The sequence below is a fragment of the Osmia lignaria genome, chromosome 2, assembly GCF_051020975.1.
Source record: "Osmia lignaria lignaria isolate PbOS001 chromosome 2, iyOsmLign1, whole genome shotgun sequence".
In the NCBI taxonomy this organism is placed as follows: domain Eukaryota; kingdom Metazoa; phylum Arthropoda; class Insecta; order Hymenoptera; family Megachilidae; genus Osmia; species Osmia lignaria.
The window spans coordinates 4,008,026-4,035,482 of record NC_135033.1 but is presented as its reverse complement, the minus strand read 5'-3'; the positions used below and the strand labels follow the sequence as shown (position 1 = coordinate 4,035,482).

The following is a 27,457-nucleotide window of genomic DNA, read 5'->3' as shown; positions in this document are numbered from 1 at the left end:
AACTGTCAGAATCACGTATTTTACGTGTTTCAATAGTCGTAATGCAGAATACTTTGCGACATTGTAAATTAATACAGTTATTGTTACAATTGAATAAATCAATCTTTAAATGAGTATTCATATATTATATACATATAATTTATCATGCAATAGAAATTTTTATTCTTTCTAAACGAACAATCTTATATTTCATCAAATATGAATATCCTGCCAAAGAAAAGGTATTTATGTACTCTTTCTGTACAGACATCGAATGTCCTTTCTTGTAAATACTGTATACAACTGTACAAATTCATTTTTTTTCCTCTTAGGTGGCATGTACGTACTAAAGAAAACATTGCTCGCGTACGTCGAGATGAAGCAAAAGCCGCGGAAGAAGAGAAGATCCGACAAGAACGTATACGAAAAGCTGTAAGTGTAGTTCGAGATAAACTGTAAAATGTAATTTTATATATCGATTATTGATTGTACGAGTAACAAATTACATAGCAAACAGTAAAAGCTATCATCTTTTGTTAGGAAACTGAAGCAAGAATTAATTTTCTAAGAGAAAAAGCAAGAACAAAATACGATGGACGAACAGAAACATCGAAAACTGAAATTGAAGCGCATACCTCTGAATTGGAACACGTTAATTTTTTTGCCGATCTTGAACAAGGAAAAGTTGATTACAGTAAACCCAATATAGAGCACGAAAGGGAGAAAAAAGAAGAAAGAGAGAAATATGAAAAACAAATCGGTTATCTTACATACCTTGGGCAAGATACTAACGAAGCAACCGGTAAGAAGAACTGGTACGAAGAATTACCCCAACGATTAACGGATACAGAGAAGAATGTAGAGATAGAAGTAAAAAAGAAAGCATTGGATGATCCGATTCATGATATCAGAAAATATTTGAATCTCATGGGAGCAACCTCTACAGAAAAAGCTTCGAAACCTACGTCAGATCCTGTTAAAAGAAAGAGAGATGTTTCAGAAGAAACTGATTCGGATACAAATGAAGATGATGGAAGTTCGAAGAAGCGTAAACATAAAAGATCTAGAAAAAGTAAGAAAGACAAGCGCAAATATAAAGAAAAACCTAATGTTGATATAGAAAAATTACGAACAGAAAGATTGTTAAGGGAACAGAGTGAAAAGTTAAGGACGGAAGCATTGTTAGCTAAATTAAGAGGAGATCCAGTGCCAGCTGTAACACCAGAAACACCGCCTAAGACAGTTATTAAACAAAAGTATAATTCGCAGTTCTTTCCTGAAATTGCTAGACAAAATGCTGAAAGAACCCCTAATGTACATACACATTTAATGAAGGAATAAGATAATGTAAGTTGATTTCTGTTTCATAATACCGTGCTATATACCCTCTACTGTATACCCTTTATTATTGTACGTACAGTATAAATAATTATTTCTGTTAAGGGTTTTACATTATTTTATAATATTAATGTTTATATGTGTAGTAGTTATCAGTACTGCCAATAAAGTGCTGATAAATGAAATACTACTTAATCGTTAAATATATATATATATATATATATAAATATAACATGATATTCCTAAACAAGTTCTACTTTATAACATGCAATAAAGTACTATATCTTTATAAAAGATGAGTTACAAAATTGAACAGAATAATCTTTTACCATATTTTTATATACCATTTGAAATAAAGGATATACCTTGTGAATGTAGCTGATTATGCTAAATTTTCCGGTATCACGTGATACAAGATGGTGGAATATCACGGATCTCATGGATAATACATTAAAATTTGACGTTTATGTCATTTTTTCAGTATTTTTATTCATCGCTTGATTTAAATTCTTTGCTTGTAAGTAAATTTCTTCATTTTTATGCATGTTGGATATCCCGATTGGATGCTTGAAGCTTCGTTTCAAAGCTTAAACCGGACGCACCTAACGCGCGATTTGTTTTCGTGAAACATGATTTTCGAATTTGAACAGCTGTAAACACATTTGACGAAAAAATCATGACAACTTTTCAAAATATAGAAAGTTTAAGTTTACGCTAATTAAACGTAACGATTTGATTTCGTATATCAACGGGAAAGTTACGTTTTTAACTCATAATACGAATTAACCATAAAATAACCTCTTCGTTCATTTATACGAGTATACAAGTTTCCGTTTTTACGTTACAGACAAGATGTTACTTTTAATTTGAACATCAGGCATTTACACCGGTATGATTTAATTAAATATTATCACTATGAATGAAGAAACAAGCGTTGAAGATTCTTCGTATTTAAGTTATGAGATAAATGGTACTAGATATATTTTGCAAACAGTATCAGATCCAGCTGTTGATACAGTGAAAACCGCATCAACTGATCAAGAACAAACCGCCGCAATTAACATTATAGATGATACACAGATAGAAAAAGAAGAAGAGGAAGAAGAAGAAGAAGAAGAGGAAGAATCAATTTCTTTAGTTTGCTTAGATGGTCAAGTCTATGCATTTCAAAATGGTGAATTACAAGAATTAGACTTCAGTCAGGTTACAGAACAAAATGAACTGCAAGAAAAAGCAGTTTTATTGTCTAAAGATAATGACAATTGTGAAACGCAGTATATCACTAACGAAGATTTAATAATTGGTAACATCGATGAACATTCTCAAGAACAATACGAAGTTATTACAGGAGAAAATGAAAAGAATTTTGTCGTAGAAAAGTCCAATGTAAATGCCAATGATTTTGTCGAAGTTGTGACGGCGTTCAAATGTAAAATATGTACTTATACCACTCAGGACAAAACACAGCTACTGCAGCATTTCCAAAAAACTCATGTCAACCCAAAAGTAGATGTAGAAGTGAGTTTTCGAATTGATCTTTCGTATAATAATATTATTGTATCGCAATAATTATTATGATCGAATGAATGTTTTTGATTTTTGATAGGTAAAGGAAGAAACCAAGAATACGGATGAAGTAAAATTGTTATACATGTGCGGAGAATGTTCCAATTGCTTCCCTTCTATAGAAGACTGCAAAGCACATATGATAAATGTAATTACTTATAACAGATTTATTTCTTTGTCGGTCTAAAAATATCATTTTAACAATTTCTGTTTTAGGATCATCAGTTGACGGATACAGGAGGTAATAAAGGTTGCAAAGAAAATATAACGGATGATTCGAAAGATGCTGGTTTATTGGATGAAAGCATAAGAGAGAGCGTTGAGAACAATGATATAAAACGTCAAGTTAAGATCCAGAAACCTTTAAATTCTGAATATATGCTCAATAAAAAGATGATCGAATTGATGGAAAGGAATGTCAAGTATGTGAATTATTCATTATAATACGTGTGAGGATTTAGCTATGTATAGGGTTATCCAAATTGAGTGTCACATCTACAAATTGAAATAAAACGCAAAGTATTTGATGGTTTGTATGGTTTCTTTATTTTAATACAAAGTCTATTTTATGACATTAATTATGAAAGACAATATCGTTCAACGGTCCTTCTTCGCTGTGTTTTGCGAGCTTGATACGTTTGACCAAACTTAATGGGCGAGTAATTTTTCACGAGGAGGAGACATCAATTGTCACCAAGAGCGGGTGATTTAACACCATTAGACCTTTTTTATGGGATTTTTGGAAAGTGAAGTTGACATCAATAATCCAAAGACTATTAAGGAGCTGAGAAAGAAAATTACAGTTCCCATTGATGAAATTGAATTCCAGTTCTATGAAAATATAATGGATAATTGGGTGAAACGCATCGGGCTCGTGAAAAAAGCCGAGGAGGATATTTGAATAATATTGTCTTTGATAATTAATGTCATACTTTATGTTAAAATAAAGGAACCATACAAAAATCACATACTTTGCGTTTTATTTCAATTTGAAGATGCGACACTCAATTTGGATAACCCTTTCTCGCTCGTTCATAAGTAACGCATTTTCTAAGGTGTTCGTATCGAGGATGCCCTTACAAATTCTCCACAGAGGAAACGATGCAACAGCATGCAGTTTGTCATACAGAATCACAAAATGGGACAGCATTTAAATGTACCGTTTGTCGTGATACTAAATTTACCAAATGGAGACAATGTAGTTTGCATCTTTGGAAGAAGCATCAGATCGGTTGGTATTTGGATATCGATATTTCCAATCGATAATATTTCTTAAAATTCATTTTAATAAATGAAAATGTTTTTCTTAGACATAGGTCTGTTCACTTGCAAAATATGCAAAGCGTACAAAAGTGCAACGATGGTGAAACTTCTGACCCACATGCGAGTACACAGTGAAACTCGGGAATACGAATGTTCAGAATGTGGTAAATGCTTTAAACAAGCCAGTCAATTGCGTAATCACAGAGTCATGCATTTAGATCGTAAGACACTGGAAGTAACGCGTTGGTATACTTCCAAAAAATGTGATATGTGCGGAAAAACTTACGCCAATTCGAAGTGTTTAAAAAGTCATATTCAAGCGGTACATTCGAAACTGCGACCGTACGTTTGCAATGTTTGCGGGCATTCTAGTGCTCGAAAAGCTATGTTGCAAATGCATTTACGTCAACATACCGGCGATAAACCATTCAGTTGTGAACTTTGTGAATACAAAACCGGGGATCACAACACGTTGCGCCGTCACATCATGCAACATACAGGTGTGTACAAATGAGAAGTAACGATAATACAGTATTGCCTTAAAATAAGCAACTTATTACGGAGCAGGTATGCTATTCGGCTTGACTTTCTTCTCGAATCGGGACCGAGCGGCACGCTATAAAATAATCGGCCGAACATGCGAATTTGTTTTTTTATAAAGGATAGAAGATGACCAGAGCGGGCCCTAAAATTTCGGGGTTCCGAGGCGAGGCTTCACATACATATACGACATAAAAAAAAGTAGCTCAAATAAAATTTATAAAATTAACATTAAAGCTTGTATAACTAATTTAGATTTGCATTTGCATCGATTAATATTCAAGTAAACATTATTTACTCTTCTTGAATTCTTAGACGCAAAATTGTCTTATGGGGGCCCTTGGCTGTCGTCTAGTTTGCCTAGGCTCAGGGCCGGCCCTGAAGCGACTTCAAACAAAGAAGAGGAGATAGCGAGTTGCTTATTTCAAGGCAATACTGTATATCCACCTATTTAACGCTGCTACAAGTTTAAATAATCATTGTAGGATTCAGACCTTATAAATGCCCGCATTGCTCGTACACTGCAATACAAAGTAGTAGCTATAAAAATCATTTAAAGTCCAGGCATCCTTTGTTATCTGGTTTATTTACATGCGATCTGTGTCCATTTAAGACTGTTAAAAATGAAAGTTACATACAGCACATAAGAGATCATGAAAAAGGATTGATTAAAGCAAATGTGCAGAAGAAAGGTAAGAGGGAGTTTCGACTGCTATGTATTTAGTGTATTATCAGTGCATATTATATGCAACTGTAACGTTATTTTCTTCAGATGGTGAGAACGTCGAAGTTTTTCCTGGTAATATCGCAGCGGCACAATTGATCTACAGTTGTTTAGGGGCTTTTTCAAAAGTAGGGGATACTTTAGAAGCAAACCTAATGTCTTCCTCAACGTCTGCAGATGGTACGTCGCAAACAATCACAATACAAATACCATCGAAACACCTTGAGGGTTCACTGCCAACGAGAGAAAGCGAATCTAAGAATGATTCGTCAACGATCGAGCAAGAAGACGAGGAAACGATGCATTGTTTTTTAAAGATTCCAAGAGAAGAAGAAGAAAGTATAGATACCGGTGGTATAACTATACCCGCGGAACCCGAGGAATCGGGTGTAACAACAATTAATGTTGATACGTGAAAAAAAAAAAATATAAACAGTTAGGTTACTCGGAAAGATATTTCTGTATAATTAGAAATACCAGAAGTCAACATTTCAAAAGTAAATGAAAAGATACTAGTCACGCGTTACTTAGATCGTACGAATCAATTTGTTCTTTTTTAACAAAAAGTTAGGATTAACGTTCTAATTAAAAGAAAGAAAGAAAGAAAGGAACAGAAATTGTGATAATATTTTTGGGACTGTTTATCACGTTTATGACGAAAAGTTTGATACGCCAAATGTTCTGTTTAAAACGATCGAACAGTTTTTGTATATTGTTTAGAACAGAAAAGAGAAGAAAACGGGAAAATGTTAAGAGGAAATAAAAGATTTTTAATTATTTCACTGAAGTAATAGCTTTACGTTCACATTAATTCCAAACAAAAAAAAGAAATTTTATTTTGATCTATCATAATTCATATTGTACGAAATTAAAATAATTTTTTTCTTTTTTAATATTAATTTTGTTACACAATTTATGTATCATATATTAGAAGAACACGTTTTTTGTATTTTAAATGTATTTATTGATAATTAATAGGAAATTAGTAGAAGTGTACATAAAAATTGTAAAATAATAGTTTGGAAAATGTAGTAAAATGTAAATTACAATATCTCGTATGTTTCACAGTAAGATTAAAATAATATTTTACACGATGGATTAAAGAGAAGTTTTCTAGTGTTTCTGACTTAAATTAGGTAAAAATAACGCTTATTACTATGGAAGAATGAATTTAAAATTTTTTTTTTCTTAAACGTTCACATATTAATTGCTGAGTTTCACAAACATGTCCCCACAAATTGAAATTTTTGGTATCAATTTGCTTAAGTGCAAGATTTGTGAAAATGGTAACTACTGGAGATACAAACATATTTAAAATAGAGAAAAAGAAGAGAAAGACAAAATAATAGAAAGATTAAAAAATATACCTGTAAATTATACGATATAGTAGTTTGTCTTTTTATATCCATTCAGTAAGAAAACATTAAGCGAAATAAAAAATACCGTTTTCTCTTCGGAGTAGCCTAAGCAAATTGATACGAATTATTATTTACAGCTAATGATTCGAGAAATGTGAGAAGTACCTTTTTATTTTTCAAGCGAACCGATGTGGATCTTCTCTGAAATTACACATCGTATCACAACTAACAGTCCCTGGGCAGTTCACCATAATAAGCCATTATAGCTACTAACTTTCTGTCAAGGAAGTTTTGTTCCACTTCTACACCACCACCTACTCCGGCTAACATGGCAAGCTGTAAATTTGTATAAATGTGTACATATATGTACATAACAGTCGCATGCTCGTATAAAAAAGGAAAAAAAAAAATAAGACAAAGCGATTTATGACAAGATTAACACTAGGTTTACGGGACCCGTCATTTTGACAGATTTCGGACTTCACGAGCAAAATTACAAAAACCATTACTATTATTTTTTTCTAATTCATGCTGACAATTATTGGTGTAATGAGACAAATATATACCCAAATTGATTTCCCCCAGCTCTGTAATTTTAGAATTACCCGTCGAAATGACGGGTAAGCTAGTTTCATATTTAATCGTAATAAGCCTTTTTTTCATGAAATAATTTTTCTGGTAACAAATGTAAAAGTAATTAGAACGTAGATACTAAATAAAAATCATAATTCAACGGAGATATCCTTCGATGGTTTCGAACCCAATATCAACGCGCCGCGGTTCGCCAGAGCAAGGGATTTGTCACGTGTGCTTTCTATCAATCGTACGGGCCTAAAGCGTAAACACAAAGCGTTAGGCCCAAGACTAAGAAACGATTATTTATGCAATCCTATCAAATTTAATTAACATATATTGAGTCTGTAAGATGGTAATTGTTTTTAAATTAAATTGATCGTTTTTTTAAAAGAAAATACGTGGTTTCCTTTACCCGTCAATTTGACGGGTGTCCGTAAAGATAGGTATACAAAAATGTCTGTAAACCTAGTGTTAAAATATCGAAGTCGAGACATTTTCGAATCTTGTTAGAGAGGGAATTTTTACCTGCATAGTATCTACATTTCTAGGTAGAAAGTAGGCCACGTGATCTGTGATTCCTTTTGCTATTTTAAATACATTTGTTCCACCAATGGGATGCATAATGTTATTGAGATCAAAAGTTTCGTTCTTGTTATATCCAGGTCCTCCCCACGGAGGGCTTAGAAATACAACATCCGCAACTAACTTTGGTGCGAGCTTAAGGAAATCTCCGACGATAAACTCTATTCTGTCGTCAACACCGTAAACTCGCGCATTGTTTCGAGCAAGTTCGATCTTAATCGGATCTATATCTATTGCAAGCACTGTAGAAATAAAATGTTACAAATTTTAATTGTACACGTATATAATTTCCATATAAAGAAACACGCACCTCTTTCACACGTAAAAGCAAACTGAATGGCATTTCCTCCAGCGCCACAAAATGCATCAATTATCGTATCGCATTTGCATCTTTGCGCTATATGTTCAGCAATTTTTTCAGGTGTTACAGAAAACCAGCTCTCTGGAAAAAAAATTTTTGTTACACAAATTATAATTGAAACGCGCAGAGCGTATGTTAATAAATAATTTTAAAATGAAGAATTTGCAACGTTATACAAGCTGTCTCATAACTCCCGTAACACCCGGAAATGTAGGGTTGCTGGGGTGATTCTGAACAACTTTTTCCTTTACCAAAATGATGGTTGAAGCTTTGTTTTTGAATTATTAACGAAAAACACTGGCCAATGAGAGCGCGCGTAGAGCGCGTGCTCGACCAATGAGAGCGTTGGCTCTCGGCCGCGCTCGGTCGTGATCGTGAACAAACGCATTGAAACAACGTGGGAGCGGGGGAAACGTGACGACAAACGTTACATCGTTTTAAATTAAGAACAATGTGGAATTATTTGGTATTTATGAATAATCCACGCTGTGCCAATGCGCAGGGCCGGCCCTGGGCCCAGGCAGACTAGGCGGTCGCCTAGGGTCCCCAGAGGACGATTTTGTATCTAACAATAAGAATGCAAGAAGAGTAATGTTTACTTGAATATTAATCGATGTAAATGCAACTCTAAATTAGTTATACAAGCTTTAATGTTAATTTTATAAATTTTATTTGAGGTACTTTTTTTTATGTTATATGTGAAGGAGCCCTTTTTTGGAGCTCGTCTCGGGCCCCGAAATCTCAGAGCCGGCCCTGCCAATGCGTTTGTTCACAACCAAGGCCGAGCGCGGTTGAGGGTCAATGCTCTCGTGGTTCAGCGCGCGTTCTGATTGGCCAGTGTTTTTCGTTAATAACTCAAAAACGAAGGTTCAAATGACATTTTGGTAAAGGAAAAAGTTGTTCAGAATCATCCCAGCAACCCCCCATTTCCGGGAATTGCGCGAGTTACGAGACACCCTGTATATAAAAATAGCATAAAAAAAGACATACCACGATCCAATTTAACGCCTTGATCAAACTTGCTAAATAAGCGATACCTTTTTAACCAATATTTCAACAAAGACTTATCATTGTCTATTTCTGCCGGAAGGCTTATATTTCTCTTAGATTGTTTCCTTTTTTTCTTCTTTTGCGTCCTTTTTACACTATCTTCGTCGGATAACTTCATAGTTTGTATTTCGTTGTAATTATACTTTTCGTCTACATCCATATCGTCATTTAATACATTAAAGTTCTCGTCATCTTTTTCAGGAAATTTTTCTTCCGACATAAACTTTGTAGAATTGCTTGCTTTATTTTGGTCAAACTGTATCTTATCCATTTCGATACTTTTAAAAACATTATCTTGATTATTGGATATATTTAAAACATCGTTTGTATCATCTATTTGCTTTCTGTCTATCCCTGATTCTATGGAACTTGTACTCGGTTTACTAAATACAAGTCGTTTTTGCAATTTTATCTTAAGGCTAGGATCACATTCGTCATCAGAACTTGATGTAAATTGTGCTGTGTAGGAACCTTTTTCAGAGGGTTGTAATTCCGTTTCCGCCGATGGTAAAACTGGACAATACGATAAATATTGTTTTACCTGTTACAAATAAATAGAATTAATAAAAATGAATTTATCAAAATATTTTTATTTACTTTTCTTTTTTTTACCTTGTCTATAGTATTAGTAATTTCCACTCCGTTATCATCAAAGTAAATATGTTTGGTCGTAGGTTTAGGTCTAGAGAGTTTCATTTTTAATTGTCTATTTTGTAATCTAATATTTCTTTTCCTGTATACTACTTCTCCTTGCAATTTCGACTGTTTCTCATTTTCATTGAACGTATAACCCATTAACGAAAATGCTTTTTTTACCGTTTCTAGACCCTCTCCTGTATCGTCGTAATCCGCCTCATGGCTAAAATAAAATACATACAGGGTGTTAAAAAATTCCTCGAAGACCTCTACACTAGAGCTCGACAAGATTTGCACTTTTCGCCCGATTTTCAGCTGGCTCCGCCTATCGCTATTCCCCTTGCCACGACGTTCCTCGCATAGCCGACGAACCGTTCGAGGCTCAGGAGCGTAACACTTGTAAACGTATGCTGGCAATAGCTTTCCACATCACCCGCGAGATATTATTGTCGATGCGTTTTTTTTAAAGTAGTATAAGTGGAAACAAAATTAAATAAGAAAGGACGATAATTTAGAGCAGCTTTTGGGATTTTTTAGGAGGAAGATCAGAAACATCTATTTGCATATTGCACTGCGTCTTATGCGGCTTGCTACGTGCAATATGCAAATACATAGATGTTTCTGATCTTGCTCCTAAAAAATCTCAAAAGCTGCTCTAAATTATCGTCCTTTCTTATTTAATTTTGTTTCCATTTAGTTAAAGGGTTCTTTAAGTCATCAGTGGGATTAGGACTACTGGGGATACCACTTAAAAAAAAACGCATCGACAATAATATTTCGCGGGTGATGTGGAAAGCTATTGCCAGCATACGTTTACGAGTGATACGCTCCTGAGCCTCGAACGGTTCGTCGGCTGCACGAGGAACTTCGGGGCAAGGGGAATAGCGATAGGCGGAGCCAACTGAAAATCGGGCGAAAAGTGCAAATCTTGCCGAGCTCTGCTCTACACCGTTGGATAGATCACGAAAAATCGAAGCGAAAAGTTCTGTAGCATTTTTCGATGGGATCAGTGGTTTAGCCACATTTCATTGTTGAAAATTGACCAATTAGCGCGCAGCTTAAGCGGCACGACGCGCGGAATAGGGGAGTGTCCGTTTGCTTGCTCCGCCGTCGCACCTCGACTCTGGGCGTGGCTCAGCGGCGGTAGAGGAGGGGCTAGTCCCCCACTCCGCGCGTCTTGCCACTCAAGCTGCGCGCTGATTGGTCAATTTTCAACAACTAAATATGGCTAAACCACTGATTCCATCGAAAAATAGTACAAAACTTTTCGCTTCAATTTTTCGTGATTTATCCAACGGTGTAAAGATCTTCAGAGAATTTTTTAACACCCAGTATAAATACTTTGTGATACACTAAAGATAAAAGATCGTAGAAAGTCACGAGGTGTCTCGTGTTGCACGATATCTGGGAATAATGCGTTTCTCTACGAGGTATAGGGTACTGTCCGTCGATTTCAAAGGCATCGCCGTCGTAAAGAAAATAATATGTAATACCTTCGTTTCAACGTTACGGGTTTATCTTCGTTGGGTTTGTCTCCGTCCCCCTCGTTGGAACATTTACGTTGAACATTACCACCGCTAACGTTATTAGAAATAATTATACTACTTTCATTTCGCGTAACCGCAGTATCATCTTCGCGTTTATCATTTCGTGAATGTTCTACTTGTTCGGCTGTCTCGTTTTCATCTACAACAGATTCATTATCCTCTGATTTCATTGTTAAATTTTGCATGAGCATTCCTACCGATTCGATAATTAATCGTTTCTTTTTAGTCTTTTCTCTCTTTAAATACGTCACACTCTTGTTAGACGCATTTTTATTTTCGGATAGGTTAAGTTTAATGGAAGTATCGTTTCCTCTTTGTATAAAATTTTGGTTTATACTTTCATCGCTTTCTTCGCCCTTTATGATTTCTTTATTATACTGTTCATCGTAAAGTTGGCCATTAATTTCAGACTGCTCCCTTTTATACCATTCCATAAATAATTCGTAATGCTTTTGGTACTCTATTTGAAAATTTTCTTTCCACAAATGCTGCCAATATCTGTCATTGTCTTCCGAAATGTATTCATTGTCTTGATCGGAACTGGTACTTGTTATATTGCTTTCGATGGAACTGGTTACAGAACTGATGAAACTAGACGAGTGAATAGAAATAGAGTCGCAACTAGAACTAGTAAGAGTCATTTTTGTAACGTTCGTCATGGAGTCTGATGTTGCGTTTGTCTTTGCTATTGACTCATTGATCGAATCGCATCTTGTTAAAAGTCGTTCATCCTCAGCGTTAGATTGTTGGTTGTAGCTTTCTTCTAGACTAAATGGACTCAATGGATTCCATCCGTCGCCAGTTTCTGGGGAATTTTCAAGATTTAACAATTTTATCCTATTCTCCTCCGCGTCCATGTCGTTTACTTCTTGCTTATTTATATCGTCAAACGAGAAATTAACGTTGCACGTGTCTTTTGCTTTCATTTCAGCATCACCAGTAAAGTTATTTTTACTAAATATTCCTTCAAAATTTGAGCGATCAAGTTCACAGTTTATGTGCGCTTGATTAGGAAAACAAGTATTTTGTTCCGAAAATCTCTCTACACGTTCATTCATTACCAGTCTTTCGTCGTTTACTAAATGAGCATTGTGTTGTAAGTATTCTGGATTTATGTAATCCGCATACTTTGCGATCCAAGATGTCCAAATTAAATGTTCACCGTTGTCAGACCAATACCTGTCCCATGCCATGTTCATTACACTCTTGGTTTTCGAATACATAGAATAATATGGATAAACGTTAGAACTACGGTCACCGTTGTATGTAAATACATCATCGTTACGAGCCTGTGTGTTACTTAACGAAACATTTTTCGATATGCTATGTATCTCAGGATTTTTATCACCTAAGATAAAAGATGGATTTTCTACGTGAAACTTCTTTTCGTTAACATGGGATGAATCGTAACTAAAAACTTCAATGCCGTCTGCAAGATCAGGATCTAACGGATGAATATTCAATGTATTCGATTCGAATTCGAAGCCCTTCTCTTGTTGGTGCTGTGCGAATACATTCACTTTCTCATATCCATCACCTGCTTCAGTTTCTGCGGTTTGAAAAGTTTTTCCATACGATGCCAACAGGTTTTGTATGCTCTTAGCCTCGTGTTGATCATGGTATTCGGAGAGGTCTGCACCTGAGTCCGATTGGTGCAGACCCAATTTTTGCGTGAGGGAATGTGTAGCAGGACGATGAGCCGAATCACGAACAGAGTCATGTTCATCCGTGGAATAATTGTTGTCTGTGTGCGATGCGCTGCAATAACAGCTCACCGGTTCTTCCTGATTAGAAGAGAGGAAATGATATTTGCTTGTTCGAATGCTGAACGGTACGTATACTATTATAATATCACAATAAAAATGAAAAATATTCTTACATCGTGTTTCTCGATGGATTGTGTTTCTATGATAGACCTTTTGTGAAGATCTAACATTTCTCCGATACAATCGCCTTCAACATCTTCACCTTCACTTGCATCTTCTAAAGCAAGGACCGTGTAAACCTCTGGATTTCTAAAGAAAAAAAAAGAAAAAAATATATATATATATATCACTGTATTATTTTGATATATTTGTTTGTTATACAGTTATATCTTTAGATTTCATAGTTTCGTCATAATTGTGCAAAAATTAGAAAGTGAACAAGACGCTACATTTTATTTCTTATTTTTACTAATTTCCACGTGGTATCTACACATGTTATGATTATGTTTATGCGATAATGTTTCGTGAAATTGAGTGAGAAAAGAACAAAGAAGCACGTTTATTAATCACTTCCGTCGTGGAATAACTCTCGAAGAAGAAATGTTAGCGTACGTTCGACGTACTTTCAACGAAGAAAACTGTTTTTCTTTTTAAGGCTGTAAAAAATATTGTGACCTAATGCATTCGAGTGGGTGTCAAGGTTAGGTCATGTGTCACACCACTGATCGATAAATGTTCAAGATCCTCTATTTCTTAAAAAAACAATGAAATTACTGTGAATACAGATTGGAAGACTTATATTACAACATTTGATGAAATAAAAGAGTCATATTTCGCGAATGTATTTACCGAACGAATACTCTGCTGCAAAGACAATAAATGTAACTATCAGGATTAGGGGACTCGGCCTGCTCCGCGATGTACACTTCGGCTAAAGGTTCCCAGAAGTGGTCGCTCATGCCGAAAGAAGCGTTTAATTGACTACTTGCTCGTGAATCGTCACAACACCCACATGCCTCACGCTTAAATTTTTACAACTCCCCCCATGCAAAAACACTCCGCCATTTCTTCGACAGCACACCATCGTGAAGTTGCTTCTGATTATTGTCATGTCGTAACACGAATGAGGTATGGAATAGACTCATCATCTTATGGGAACATTAGGTTTTACAATCTGAGATATCGACTATCTCGTTGCTATAGGTAAGAATAATAAAAACGTAGTAAAAATGATGCATGTAGATACGTAAGTAAGTATATATTTCGTACATCTCGGCTGAATTTAAAATCACCAATGCTTGCTTCTCGCTTTCTGTTATTGCCAAGTGCATACAATTACGGTTAATCTCGGCTGTGATAAAACAACCAACTCTGTAAATAAAGTATCGGTAGAGTTTTGTCGATTAAATACCGATTAAGGTCCGCCGATAAAATACCGATTAAGTTCTGTCGGTAAAATACCGACTAAGATCTGCCGATAAAATACCGATTAAGGTCTGCCGGTAAAATACCAGCTACGGTTAAAAAAGGCACCGACGTGTTCAATGGGTAATGTAGCAATGAGTCGATCCGACTTTCTGTGCGTTTAAAATCGATCATTTGATATGCAAAGTTTCTATGTATGTATGTATATACGTAAGTACAATTAATACACATTAATAATTAATAAATATCATATAAAGCCATCGAACAAACCGGTCTGTGTATGAAAAATTTTTTATTGAAAAATGTTCTTTCACGCTACAACGTCAGTATACCTTCGTCTATTTAACGTTATAACAGTACAAAAATTGCATTTTTACAAGTTATCCAGCTTACGTAATTAAAATATCCCAGTTAGCAATCTGACAATTCAAAAGCTACGTCTCTTAATTAATAACAGAAGGCGCTGTGTAGCAGAGGCATTCTTTGGCGACAACGCAATATACTAGGGTCTCAGTTAATTCTTCTTCTGTTCCTTTCTCGATGAAAATTCACACAATAATTATCTATCGTCAAAAGTAGCGTTTCTAAATTACTCTATTTCCCTTTCGCGTTTCTCTGCATTTCAAGACAGTCATTAATTCATCCTGAATATGATAAGAACTAAAAGAACTGAAAGCACTGACAATGAAAGGGTTTAACGTTTGTTGTTCGGTGTGATAATAGAAAAACGACTAAATTACAAAGATTACAGAGACAGTATCATGAACTTACGTGATCAGTACACTTTCATTACCTTACATTCAAGTTACACAGAGTAGTACTCGCGTTTGCCAACCAAAGCACGCCTTAGAAAGAGCAGAAAAACTGTCTCTTCTTTGGGGAAATGAAGGCAAGTTCCGCGTACACGATTACACAAATCTCCGTTTCTTTTTTTGCTCTAACCGAGTCTGTTTCAGTTCGCTTTCACGAAAACGTACCTAATAAACTTCCTAATTTTTCTTCTAGCTCGTCGACAAAAGAAAGTGTAAATCAGTCGACGGATGTTGCTACCTGGGCTTACATATCGTCAATAACGCTTTCGGCCGGAAACTTGCTTAATACACGTCGTTGGCTGATATACATACATGTATTATATTTCTCCTCCTTAAACACGTTAAATGCCGTAATAAAAACGGGCGTATATAACACAGCACGCTATAAGCGCAATTATTCAAAATACGATCGTTTCATTTTGTGAAGTATTTTACTAATTCAATTATATTCAAAAGCAAAAAGTGGAACATTAATTTTTTTGAATTGTAAATTAGTACTTGATAGGATGTATAAAAATTTGAAGCTTTTCACTTGATAATATTACATAATGTTACTTAAAATTCGCTTTTTAATCTTCTTCTCGATCGTTAGTTATTCAATTAAATTTAATTTGTAACGTTGGTTATCGGTGTCCCAATGAACGGCATTTAGCGTGTTAATTATATTCCGTCGGAACGAATCGCTACACACGTTTCACGCTACTCGAAAATACAAAACGCACATATTACCTACTTACATGTTGAAAAGTAGTGATCGAAACACAAGCATCCGGCCAAACAGGATATCTTCTATGCTATAATAGTAGCGTTCTAACAAATTTACTCGTCCATCGTAGTACAAATTCTTCTCTAAAGCGGATTTGAAGCGAAACAACGAATGGATAATAGATCGCATCGTCGATATGAATCCGCGGTTAAATTTATCATTCTATAGAAATTTGGATTACCCCGCAAAAAATCTTTGAATTTCGTAAACTCTCCTTTCTGCGAAACGAAATTAATTATATTTACGACTTTTTAACGCGACAATTAAAGTATCGATCTTAGAAAAATTAAAATGAATAGTTCGTTCAATCTACCAACTGGAAAATACATTACATATACAAGGTGTTCCAGAACTAACGTTGGCCCCTTGAAGGGGTGGTAGCTGGGGTGATTCTGAACAACATTTTCCTTTGGCAAAATGTTGTTTGAAGCTTCGTTTTTGAATTATTAACGAAAAACTAGTGTCGGCTAACTAGTGTTCGTTCGCGACCTATACTCCGTTCAACGAGCCGAGTCACTAAAAAGCAAACAACTCCCTTGCTTTTCACGTGATCGGCTCTGCGAGTGCGGTCATTGGCTGTCACATGTTACAACTCAGGGCCAAGTTATGGTGGTCTCTTGCCGAGGGCTCTTGCATGCAAGGTCAGACTTATCTTTCGATGTGATGTGGGGATTCGGAACCCGTAAGTCGGCCCTGCCCTGCTCACGTGCACGTGTTTATACACTTAGTGACTCGTCCCGTTGAACGGAGTATGCGACAGACCCGATTTTCGTAGCCGACACTGCCGTCCCTGAGCCCGCGCGCTATACGCGCTCGGATTGGTCCAATGTTTTTCGTTGATAATTCAAAAACGAAGCTTCAAACAACATTTCGCCAAAGGAAAATGTTGTTCAGAATCATCCCAGTTACCACCCCTTCAAGGGGCCAACGGTAGTTCTGGAACACCCTGTATATTATTTCTGTCATTTAGAAAATTTCCAAATAATAAAAAAGCATTAGAAATGAGTAATCTTTCAAGAGAATAGTTTGCACGCAAATTTCCAAAATTTAACCGGTAACTTATTATTTTAACTCTTTCTTATCCATTCGATGCGATCAAATCGCAATATAAGCAATGTTTCTGCCGAAAGTAAACGACATACCGCGTAATCAGAATCGTATTTTCTCTTTCCTCATGACTGAATTTTTCGGATAATTACGACCGAGTCGAAACACGTTCCAGTGAAATTCGCTATAACCACAGTGTAAGTACAACGTTTCCCAAACGATTATTTCTATATGATCGTCTTAATTAAAATTAGCAAAATTTTTTTGCTTCTTCTTCATCGTCTCAGCGGCCATCGATCTTTGGCAGAATCACGCTCCCGTTATATGTATATGTACATTTTCTTTTTTTCTTTTTTCTTTGCTACTACATCGTACACGTACGCTTCGTATGCGGTTAATATTTCTTTGCGTTTCTTCAGTTCAGGTCCTGCCCTTTTTTTCTATCTTTTTAATCGATCGCATATTTATTTAGATACTGCGTTTCAGTACGCAAATAATTTTACGATGAACGAATTTCCTGAAGCCGTTTGGAAGCAGTCTTTCAACTTTCTTTTTTTTATTATTATTATTTTTTTACGCGCGTGACGTAAAAGTGTCGTCTTACATTTTTTCTTCTTTCCTTTCCTCTTTCTACTCGTTTTTGTTTCCTTCTATTTCTTCTCTTCGTACTCTCTTGCTTTCCTTTTATTTTTCATTTTCCTTTTTACGTTAATCGCGCATAATTAATGTACAAATAATATCTATACACATTTAAAGAGTGGTAGAAATTAGAAATTGTATTTGTTTGACTAGCTTTTGACCGTTTCTTGTGAAATTGTGTGTACGCGCGCGCGCGCGCGCGTGTGTGTGTGTGTGTGTGTGTGTACAAAATCATTCTTCAGGTTCTAGTCGAACAACCTACTCTCTGTGGGTTTCCCTTTTCACTTTGCATGTGTGTTAGTGTGTATCAGGGGCGGACATTAGGGCAATGCGTGAAGATGTTGAAAAAAGAAATACAGTTTGTCGTTTTTTTTTTCGCAGAGATTTGAAGTCGTGTGCAAAGAAAAATCTGTTTTCCAATATGGCGACAACCGATCATCTGACAGTCTTTCCCTCTAGAAATCTTGGTCTCAAATATTTTTTTAAACAATTCGCTACTTACGCTAGGAAACATACACAGAAACAAACCTTTTAATATCTACTTAACCATTTAGACATGAATTAAAATCACCGTCTTCTATCTTATTCTATTCGTCGATAAAATAAGATTTGGACTTTAAAGCTCTTACCTTTTTTCAAATTTAATTTTATCCTTCATTCAAATAAAATAAAATAGAAAAAAAAGTAGCAGATTCGAATTTAGTTATCATCACTGGGTTATACTCTGATTTTGATAATATACAGGGTGTTATAAAAATTCCCTGAATACCTCTACACCGTTGGATAGATCATGAAAAATCGAAGCGAAAAGTTCTGAAGCATTTTTCGATGGGGTCAATAGTTTAGCCAGGTTTCGTTGTTGAAAATGGACCAATCAGCGCGCAGCTTGAGTGGCAAGACCCGCGAAGTAGGGGACTAGCCCCTCCTCTGCCGCCGCTGAGCCACGCCCCGAATCGAGGTGCGGCGGCGGAGCAAGCAAACGGAGACTACCGATTCCGCGTAGTCCCCTACTCCGCGCGTCGTGCCGCTCAAACTGCACGCTGATTGGTCAATTTTTCAATTTTCAACAAAGAAACGTGGCTAAACTACTGATCCCATCGAAAAATGCTACAGAACTTTTCCCTTCGATTTTTCATTTTTTCAGTTCGTTTTTCAGTTCCCTTCGATTTTTCGCTTTTCGCTACAGAACTTTTCCCTTTGATGTAGAGGTCTTCAGGGAATTTTTTAACACTACTGTGGCTGTAAATGAAAAGTGTTAAGCTGAACCTTAACACTTTTAAACTGAGCTGCTTAATATTACGCGGTTCGAAGCCGACAATCTTGGGAGATTATAGAATCGCTGAAGCGGTTAAAGTACCCAAAATTCTATTCTGAAAGCTCGTTAGAGAGGTACGTGTAAGGATCTAAAACCTAAAACCAGGACCGTACAAAGGATCCCTGAATCGTCACCTTTTCATGATTTCATTTTACGACCTTGTATCATCGTTGCTCCTGTTACACCGGGCTCAAAACCGGTATTAAATGGTCAAATAGGCATTAAAGATACTTTGAACACGAATTTTTCTATCTTATCATTTATCTTAACACATTCGTTATCGGCAGTCGATTGAAAATTTCTCCACGATGGACCGCTTGATTTTATTTTTTCCAAATCAAATAATATAATTTTCGACCTAATTCGTAGTTACGTTCTATGTTACTTTTTAGATTAAAAATCAAAAATACAACACGTCATCCTTGTTTATTAAGTTATATAAAACATCGCATCGTTCTTAAAAATCACCCTGACGCCGACCCCTAGTAATACACGCTTTCGTTGATACGTGCATGGGCATGAGTGAGTGTTGACGCAAGCGCATGCGTGCTAGCAATTATGCATGTATGAAAATTAGTTTTGTCGCCTTGTAGAAAATGGTGGAACAAATGATCACCGCAAGATATCGTTATTCCTCTCGGTCTATCTATTCACGTTTAAACAAATTCTTCTCCCTCGAACAGGCTAATTAGTCGAAAAAAAAAAAAAAAATCACCGCACGCCATTACGTAAATTTATCGTCCCAGTAAGATTATTATAATCGTTAGAATAAATCGTTACAACCTAGATATACAACTAGCAATTACTCTCGTAATTAACTCTCGAATGCCATCTCTCACTCTCGCTTTCACTCTCTCCCTCACTTTCGTTCACTTTTCGCTAATTTCTTAATATTTTGACAGGTTTCTTCCTTCCGCAGTCTTCCAATTGTTTTTCATTCACGCGGCCGTGTAGCTGTCTCGTTCGAAGATACATAAACGAATGCGAAACGTTCAAAATTCACCGCTCAACGCTTTCACGGCGCGTGAATTGTTCAGTCTTTCGTTTGTATATATCATTGTTTTTTTTTTTTTCATTTTTTTTTCTTTTGTTGCTGTTTGTTTCGTATGTTATTTATCGATACGTTATTAGTTTATCGCTAGTACTATATTTAATTACGAAAATTTAACCTTCCTCTTTCGTTTTACCACAATTTTCTTCATGACTTTTTTTTTTTTTTCTTGCACGAAAAAATATTATGCTACGTTTATTCGCAATGTTTAAAAGATGCTTAATAAGTGCATACGTATGTATGTATGTATGTTTAGGGTAGTATGATGTATGCTTATAATTTAAAGCCACAGATTTCGATGTCGCATCATAAAAGTATGATGCAATTTATATATCGCGTTTTTTCCCCCACTTTCTATCTCGACGTGTTCGCTACGTGTATACATATAGTAATTAGTCTTATACCCCTCTTTTTTTTATGCATTTGCTCGATACACCCTCTAAGGCCTTTAAAATCCATTATTGTATAATCTCACCGTATGTTTTTCTTTTCATTTTCTTCATTCTCTTCGTTCTTATTACTCCCTTACATATGAGTATAAAAAAATCACGAGATCTGTGCGCAAACTACAAAGCATACACATCACGATGTGCTTTCATTTCCGAGCATAGCAGATACGAATTGAAAACCTCTTACGTTACTGTTTCTTTCTTTCCTTTTTATCTAACGCGTCATCACGAACGGGTGACAAATCTTTCTTTTAAGTATGCCTTTCCTTCTCTAAGAAGAATTACAGTAATAATACCGCGACAGTGGAAATAGTCTAATTAATAATTATTACAATTGCTCGTAGTAGTAATAGTCTGGAGCTTCTAGTAGTAGTATAGTGGTAATAGTAAATAGCAATAGTAGCAGAATGGTGACAATAAAAACAGCGGTAACGATCAAGGGTAAAAAAAAAAAAAAAGTAACAGAGCGTAAAAGCATACATGGTTGTTAGTCGTACTAGAAAACGAATAGCAGCGGTAGTTGTAGTTAGAATTTACACGGTAATAATTACATATAATGAAGACGATGGTGATGATGATGACAAGAATAATATGGTGAATAGCATTAAGGATAATGAGAATAATTATGATGGCAAAGCCCATCATCGATGGGAACAATATGAAGAGTAGAGACAGAAAATAGTAATGATAATAGCAACAGCGGCGGTGGTGATAAGAGTAGAATAATAATAATAATAGTAATAATAATAATAATGTTAAAAAGAAGTAAAATCAGTCAGTTCATTAAAATGAATTACATTACATTAGTATAATGTGTCCTGGCGCTTAAAATCAGACGAATTCCATTTCCCGAAATGGATAACACGAAAAATAATATTGCAAACATCGCACGATAATAATGGTGTACCTTTTTCATCCCCTTTTTTCCTAATATACGTTATATGATTTTATATCCGCTTCCCATAAAATTCTATCATATGTGTATACATATATATTCTTTATATAATACATTTATATAGATGCAGCAAATAGTTAAGGAAAGAATCTATCTTCCTAATAGCATTTGGCTTGCCAAATTCTGTCAGTTTCATTAAATAGTATAATTGCATCGGATATAATAAAAAATATTTTTTTTTTGTTTTCTTTTTTTTTTTGTTCTTTTCTTTCACGAGTCGTTTCAGACGTCGTAAAGTTAGTTTCCTTGGTAATGTCTCAAATATCGGACATTTTTCATTTGGTAGGGCTATTAAAGCGTGAGAATGTGTGCACGTGAATACATGCAACTGTCAGCACTGTCATAGCTGTTGGACTTTTCATTCGCAAGATCTACGGAAGTCAGTCTTGCCTTCGGCATTGAAAAACGGAGCTCGGATACGTAGTGTGTGTATCGATTTAGAAATTTTCTTTTTTTTTTTTTACTTTTTTCTTTAAAAGGACTTACTGCGTAGATCCAGTCAACGAAAATAAAATTATTAGGCCTCACCGAAACCACCGATCGCTTGCTCTGTCATTCTTAAACAAAGAGATTCGAGACGAGAGTTGATTTCCGGTTCTGTTGTTTCAGATGCATTGTTACCACTTTGACTAAGAAAATGATCCCTCGGCGCACTGTACGTACGTTGTAACGTCCTTTGTAATTGCTATAATAATGAACAAACATCATTTTATAGATTGCTTTTTTCTCAATACAAATGCTTAACATTTTAAAAAGTCTCACGCATACCTGTAAACTAGATTCTTGTAAACTAGGTCGTTTTTCGGTTACATGGACCGGGCGTAAAGTATTCTGATTTAAACTTTGGTTCTGATTATTTTGCAAATATGGAGTAGATATACTATTTCTGTGGGTGCTAACCACAAAGGAGTTGTTTTGTGGGTGTGTATTGTGAATATGTCCTAAATTTAAACTTGGCTTCCTATTGTGCTGCTGTGGATTACAATACCTTCTGCTACTGTATCCATAATTATGTTGCCACCTGAAATTATAGTTATACAAACATTAATTATATACCTAATTGTTTTCCTCGTACCTTATTTACTAGTATTGTAAAAGAAAACATGGAAATCGTTCTTTTCTCTGTTTCCTTTTTTTTTTAAATTCTTACTTTGGAGTTGGTCGTGGATTTCCAAGTCTGCTACGCCACTGTTGTACCTTTTCTTTTTGATTTGGAGTAAAGCAATCATGCTGCAACACTTTCTCTAATATGTTAATACAAGCGCACAAAATACCGTCATCCACGCTATCCAATGCCAATCTGCTACACACTAAGAAATAAACAAAACACAATGTGTTAACATTTTTGCATACTTTTTGTCTATACATATATACATAATATATATACAGTCAATCACGAGTCTTCGTACACCGTTTAAAACAGAATATCTCATTTAAAATTGGACCAAATGATTTGAGGCTTTTGGAGAAGCTATAAAAATTCATTTACTAAGTTTTGCTGTTTTAAAAAATTACAGTTTGTCGAAATCGTGAAAAAAAAAAAAAAAAAAAAAAAAAATAGTGAAGGGTAATTTTTCAACTTTTTTATGTGAGTCTATAATGAAAATTTAAAATATGTCTTTCGTAGATTCAAATAAATTATGTGTATGCTGAAAATTTCATCGAGATCGGTCAATGCACTTAGAAGTTACAAATAATTAAAATTTTCGAAAATCGCAATTTTTCATCTAAAAACATAACTAGTCACGTTCTTAGGTGAATTCTTAGGTCGCGATTTTCTAAAATTTTCAGCATACACATAAATTATTTGAATCTACGAAAGACATATTTTAAATTTTCTTAATCTTAAATTATATCTTGAATTATAGACTCACATAAAAAAGTTGAAAAATTACCTTTCACGATTTCGACAAACTGTAATTTTTTAAAACAGAAAAAGTACATATCTTAGTAAATTAATTTTTATAGCTTCTCCAAAAGCCTCAAGTCATTTGGTCTAATTTTAAATGTGGTATTCTGTTTTAAACGGTGTACGAAGACTTTCGTGATTGACTGTACATACATATATATACACACATGTATAGGTTTCTTATGTTTCGAAACATCATGCTAATGAAAACGTACTCACATTTACCAAGGACCTTAGTGAATTGTGCAGGTATGTCCTGAGGATCATTTTCTTGGCTTGGTTTCATAGGTGTGGCTAAGATTGTTTTTAATTCATCGATTGTATTGACCAGTACAGTTGGTCCTTGTAAAAATGACGTTGACTGTGTATTATCGCGCGTTGGTTGTAACAAGTCTTTTTCTAAATTTAAAAGCGTCGAATAACGTTGTTGCAACTTAGCAATGGATAAGGCCAATTTGTGTCTGGCTCCTTTTGTTACACCCTGCTCTGCTAATTGTTCTTCCGTCAACTGAAGCATTTCTTCGTAACTGAGGGTAACAAATAGATAACTGTATTTATGAAGACGTAAAGTTTTAAGCCACGATGGAACATCTATAAAAATAAGATACACCAAATAGGTTACTATCTTTCTCATGATATTAACTTATAAATTTATCAAGTTATAACAGAAAAAAAAAATTACACACATAAGCACGTACCTCTCATACCACTAGCAAGTGATCGATTAGATGTTTCGTCCAAACGTCCTTCGCTACCGCTACTTGCACAAGAGCTCTGCGGACTTAAAGGGCCTAATCCAATAAGATTGCCTGTTTAGAAATCAATGGTTACTCAAAACAAAATAAAAATATAATCAATATTCAGCCTGTTCAAGGTAAAACTGTTAAACTAACTTGTATGATCTCCAGAGACGCTAAAACTTCGAGGTTTGTGTCTCGTTGTACAATTTACATTGTTAGTACGATCAACAACTTCTAAATGATGAGGAGGAGCAACCGGCGGTGTTAGACTATTTGATCGCCGTTGGCGGGTTACAGGCGGAGGAAATTGCAAATTGAAGGCAGTACCTGGTTGTGTACCAAACAAATTTGTTTGCTCGTTTTGCTGTTGTTTAGCATTTCGTTGCCATGCATTGTCCCACCTATATTTTAAAACATAATAATTTCAATTAAATCAGTTGCATGTATCGTTGTCTTCCATGATATGTATTACATACTACTCACCTAATAGTAGTGTTTGTGTACTCCTCGAGGCTATGTATCGGTGGTGTACCACTAATACGTTCTTCAAGATGTCGTAGCCATTGAGTTAAAGAACGTCTGTCTTGACTAGTTATAGCTGGATGGATCAAACAATAACTTAAAAGTTGTTGAGTTTGTTCTGTATATTGTCCAGTAGTCACACAGTGGCTTACTAATTCTGGTATAGCTACTAAATAGCATTGTTTGCACTCTATATTCCCAGGCCTCAGTAATGGCAAATGTGTTAGAAGTTGATTAATAGCAACTTCTGTTGATTCTGAGAGTAAAGAATTAATAAATGCTGCAAAAATTCTTTTATTAAATATCATACTATCGATACTATCAATAATTAAATATCACAATATCAATAAGACTTACCTGGATTATTGGCATTTAATTCTTGTGTATCCAATTCGGAAACAGAGTGCAACGAGTGCTGCACTGCTTGTGCAAGAAACCTTGCTTGAACTGCAGGAATGCGACGAAGTAGCGCATATAGTACCACTGTTTGTTCACATTCGTTCCATTGTGAGAAAACTCGAGTGAGTTCACCGACTTGTTCACAAAACAAAGCACCTGGTGACCACTTCATTTTCAACTATACTTTAATATCGAGGAGCAAATATTGAAAGCTCCAGTGTCTTCTAAATTTTGTGTATTACGATTCGATTGTGTTCCAACAATGTTCAGACAATAACAAACAGGCGCCAATATCCTGCAGCAAGTAAATAATAATGTTTATATTTTGCTTGAATTTCATCCGCTAGATAACCTCGTTACGTCAGTGTTTCTTTAATACCTATTTATTACATGTAAAATCAGATGGTTTAATAGCTAAATGTGAAGGGAACTGATGATTTTTTTAAATGCATATGAAAGAAATCCGTAAAGTTCAAAGCCAAATAGTCTATAATATTAAACATGTTATATATTGTAAAATGTAATATTAATATAATATGTTTTGTTTCTTGTATCTTAACATACGTTTATAACACAGACACATCTATATTCTTCGTAGCTTAACAATTCTGGTCTATCAAATATACTTGTATTGTCATTATCGATCAATTGAAAATTGAAAAATTGCGACTGAACTAATAGTTTTACGATACATCCTTGTTCACAAAAATAAAAAATTTAACATAATGGGGAATAATTAAACATTTATTTATTCATTCGCGCAAACTTTTTAATCGTTCACGTTGCTATTTAATATTTAAACCAGTATCATAAAATTAATATTTAACATAAATTAACATATCAGCTTTCTAGATCAGTGAAAGTGTGGAGTACGTAAAGCTCTTCAAACATTCCATATCAATGGAATATTTTTGCGATATTATTAAACATGTATCTATGTGTTATTTATAAATAAAAAGCATATCATACTGAAATATTATACAATAAGTCGTATGATAATTAAACACACTTTTGTTTTGCTTTTTTTTATAAATTATTATTAAAAAATAATTGATTTCATTTCTCCGAAAACGAAACATTAATTACTTTATTGTTACATCCAATGGTTCGACTTCGACAGACAGCACACAGTACACAACGAACCTCGAATGGTTAAACATAACCTCAAAAGATTTGTGTGTACACTGCATCGACACGAAGATACATCGATAAGAATTCCACTGAGGTCAAGTTTGTTTACCCCGCGATGCGTGTGTATTTATAGCTTTCCTGTTACGATCCATTCGGCAGTGCAATGGCACCGTGTGTGAGACTTTACGTGCCTAACAGCGATTGATAAGATAGAATTCTTTTTACAGACAGAAGTAATCACTACAACACCAGGAAGTACTGTCGAGTATAATAAAAACGTTCATGAAATAAAATTAAATGCTTACTTTAAAAAAAAAATTTGATTTTGAATTTTTACAGAATTCTCAGAGTCGCTTTCGTCGGTGCCGCCGTGTATCTTTGTATGCGTGGGACACTGTAGAGGGGAAAGGACGAAGAACGAAGGAACAAAAACAAGAAAGTAAAAAAAACTTGTACATATATATATATATGTATGTATATATGTATGTATGTATATATTAATCATTTTTCACAGCAAAATGTTATAGGAAATCAGATGTTTCGACATTTATGGAATAATTAAAAGAATTATTCTATAAACGGGACAAACATATATTGCTATTGTGCGACTAACACTCGGCCATTGAGCCGAACAGCAAACAACAAATTGTACCGTTCAAATCGGTCAACGCTTTACGCTATGTACGTAATGTTGTAATTACCGTATGCACGACTGAAAATAGTTGTTCCACAGGATCGTTGTTCCCCTTTGTAAAATAACAACAATACACGATTATAACATTTTATACGACGTCGAGTTAAAGGAAACATCTATCCACCATGCGGTATGGTGGGCTTACGTGACCACACTAGTTCATCGTCGCGACTCGTTGCAGAACTTCGCCTCTACTATTGGTCCTCGCTTGAATGGTAACAACCAATTGTAAGATAGTTCGGGGCGCGGTTCATTTTGTCTCGAATATCTATCGTCTTTCTTAGGATCTAACAATAAGTACCTATATAATAAAAATTAAATCAGGCACTTAATTTTTTTGTTTTTTACTTTCTTCAGCATGTTAAAATATAATTATG

At 35.1% G+C, this 27,457-nt stretch overlaps 4 protein-coding genes across 8 annotated transcripts; 2 read left to right on the top strand and 2 right to left on the bottom strand.

The window, feature by feature from the left end:
* Positions 1–81: 81 nt before the first annotated feature.
* On the top strand, positions 82–1,320 carry LOC117605962 (leukocyte receptor cluster member 1 homolog). The gene is made up of 3 exons (XM_034327858.2): positions 82–221; positions 312–411; positions 520–1,320. The coding sequence occupies exons 1-3, from the start codon at positions 199–201 to the stop codon at positions 1,318–1,320; spliced, it is 924 nt and encodes a 307-aa protein (XP_034183749.2). The 5' UTR covers positions 82–198.
* LOC117605960 (uncharacterized) lies at positions 1,188–5,843 on the top strand. 3 transcript variants are annotated; one of them, XM_034327854.2, is made up of 9 exons: positions 1,679–1,834; positions 2,165–2,620; positions 2,693–2,835; positions 2,924–3,031; positions 3,100–3,305; positions 3,939–4,114; positions 4,194–4,646; positions 5,172–5,378; positions 5,459–5,843. In XM_034327854.2, the coding sequence occupies exons 2-9, from the start codon at positions 2,233–2,235 to the stop codon at positions 5,824–5,826; spliced, it is 2,049 nt and encodes a 682-aa protein (XP_034183745.2). In that variant the 5' UTR covers positions 1,679–1,834; positions 2,165–2,232; the 3' UTR covers positions 5,827–5,843. The 3 variants fall into 3 exon arrangements, with proteins under 3 accessions (XP_034183743.2, XP_034183745.2, XP_034183742.2); XM_034327852.2 differs by lacking the exon at positions 1,679–1,834 and adding an exon at positions 1,188–1,326 and having other exon boundaries at positions 2,165–2,835; XM_034327851.2 differs by having other exon boundaries at positions 2,165–2,835.
* Positions 5,844–6,817: 974 nt separating this feature from the next.
* On the bottom strand, positions 6,818–14,391 carry Tgs1 (Trimethylguanosine synthase 1). Its single transcript, XM_076689373.1, has 9 exons — positions 14,076–14,391; positions 13,400–13,535; positions 11,467–13,304; positions 9,950–10,196; positions 9,278–9,878; positions 8,237–8,368; positions 7,870–8,168; positions 6,934–7,104; positions 6,818–6,873 (listed from the first exon to the last, which is right to left on the bottom strand). Exons 1-8 carry the CDS (start codon positions 14,183–14,185, stop codon positions 6,994–6,996), a joined length of 3,474 nt encoding a protein of 1,157 aa, XP_076545488.1. The 5' UTR covers positions 14,186–14,391; the 3' UTR covers positions 6,818–6,873; positions 6,934–6,993.
* A 5,534-nt stretch (positions 14,392–19,925) lies between these two features.
* On the bottom strand, positions 19,926–27,409 carry smg (sterile alpha motif domain containing protein 4 smaug). Of its 3 annotated transcripts, none has more exons than XM_034327857.2 (9): positions 27,088–27,409; positions 25,214–25,550; positions 24,818–25,112; positions 24,488–24,735; positions 24,293–24,403; positions 23,814–24,185; positions 22,836–22,995; positions 22,454–22,706; positions 19,926–22,370 (listed from the first exon to the last, which is right to left on the bottom strand). In XM_034327857.2, the coding sequence occupies exons 2-9, from the start codon at positions 25,425–25,427 to the stop codon at positions 22,203–22,205; spliced, it is 1,821 nt and encodes a 606-aa protein (XP_034183748.2). In that variant the 5' UTR covers positions 25,428–25,550; positions 27,088–27,409; the 3' UTR covers positions 19,926–22,202. The 3 variants fall into 3 exon arrangements, with proteins under 3 accessions (XP_034183748.2, XP_034183746.2, XP_034183747.2); XM_034327855.2 differs by having other exon boundaries at positions 24,818–25,136; positions 27,088–27,405; XM_034327856.2 differs by lacking the exon at positions 27,088–27,409 and adding an exon at positions 26,342–26,482 and having other exon boundaries at positions 24,818–25,136.
* Between the last annotated feature and the right edge of the window lie 48 nt (positions 27,410–27,457).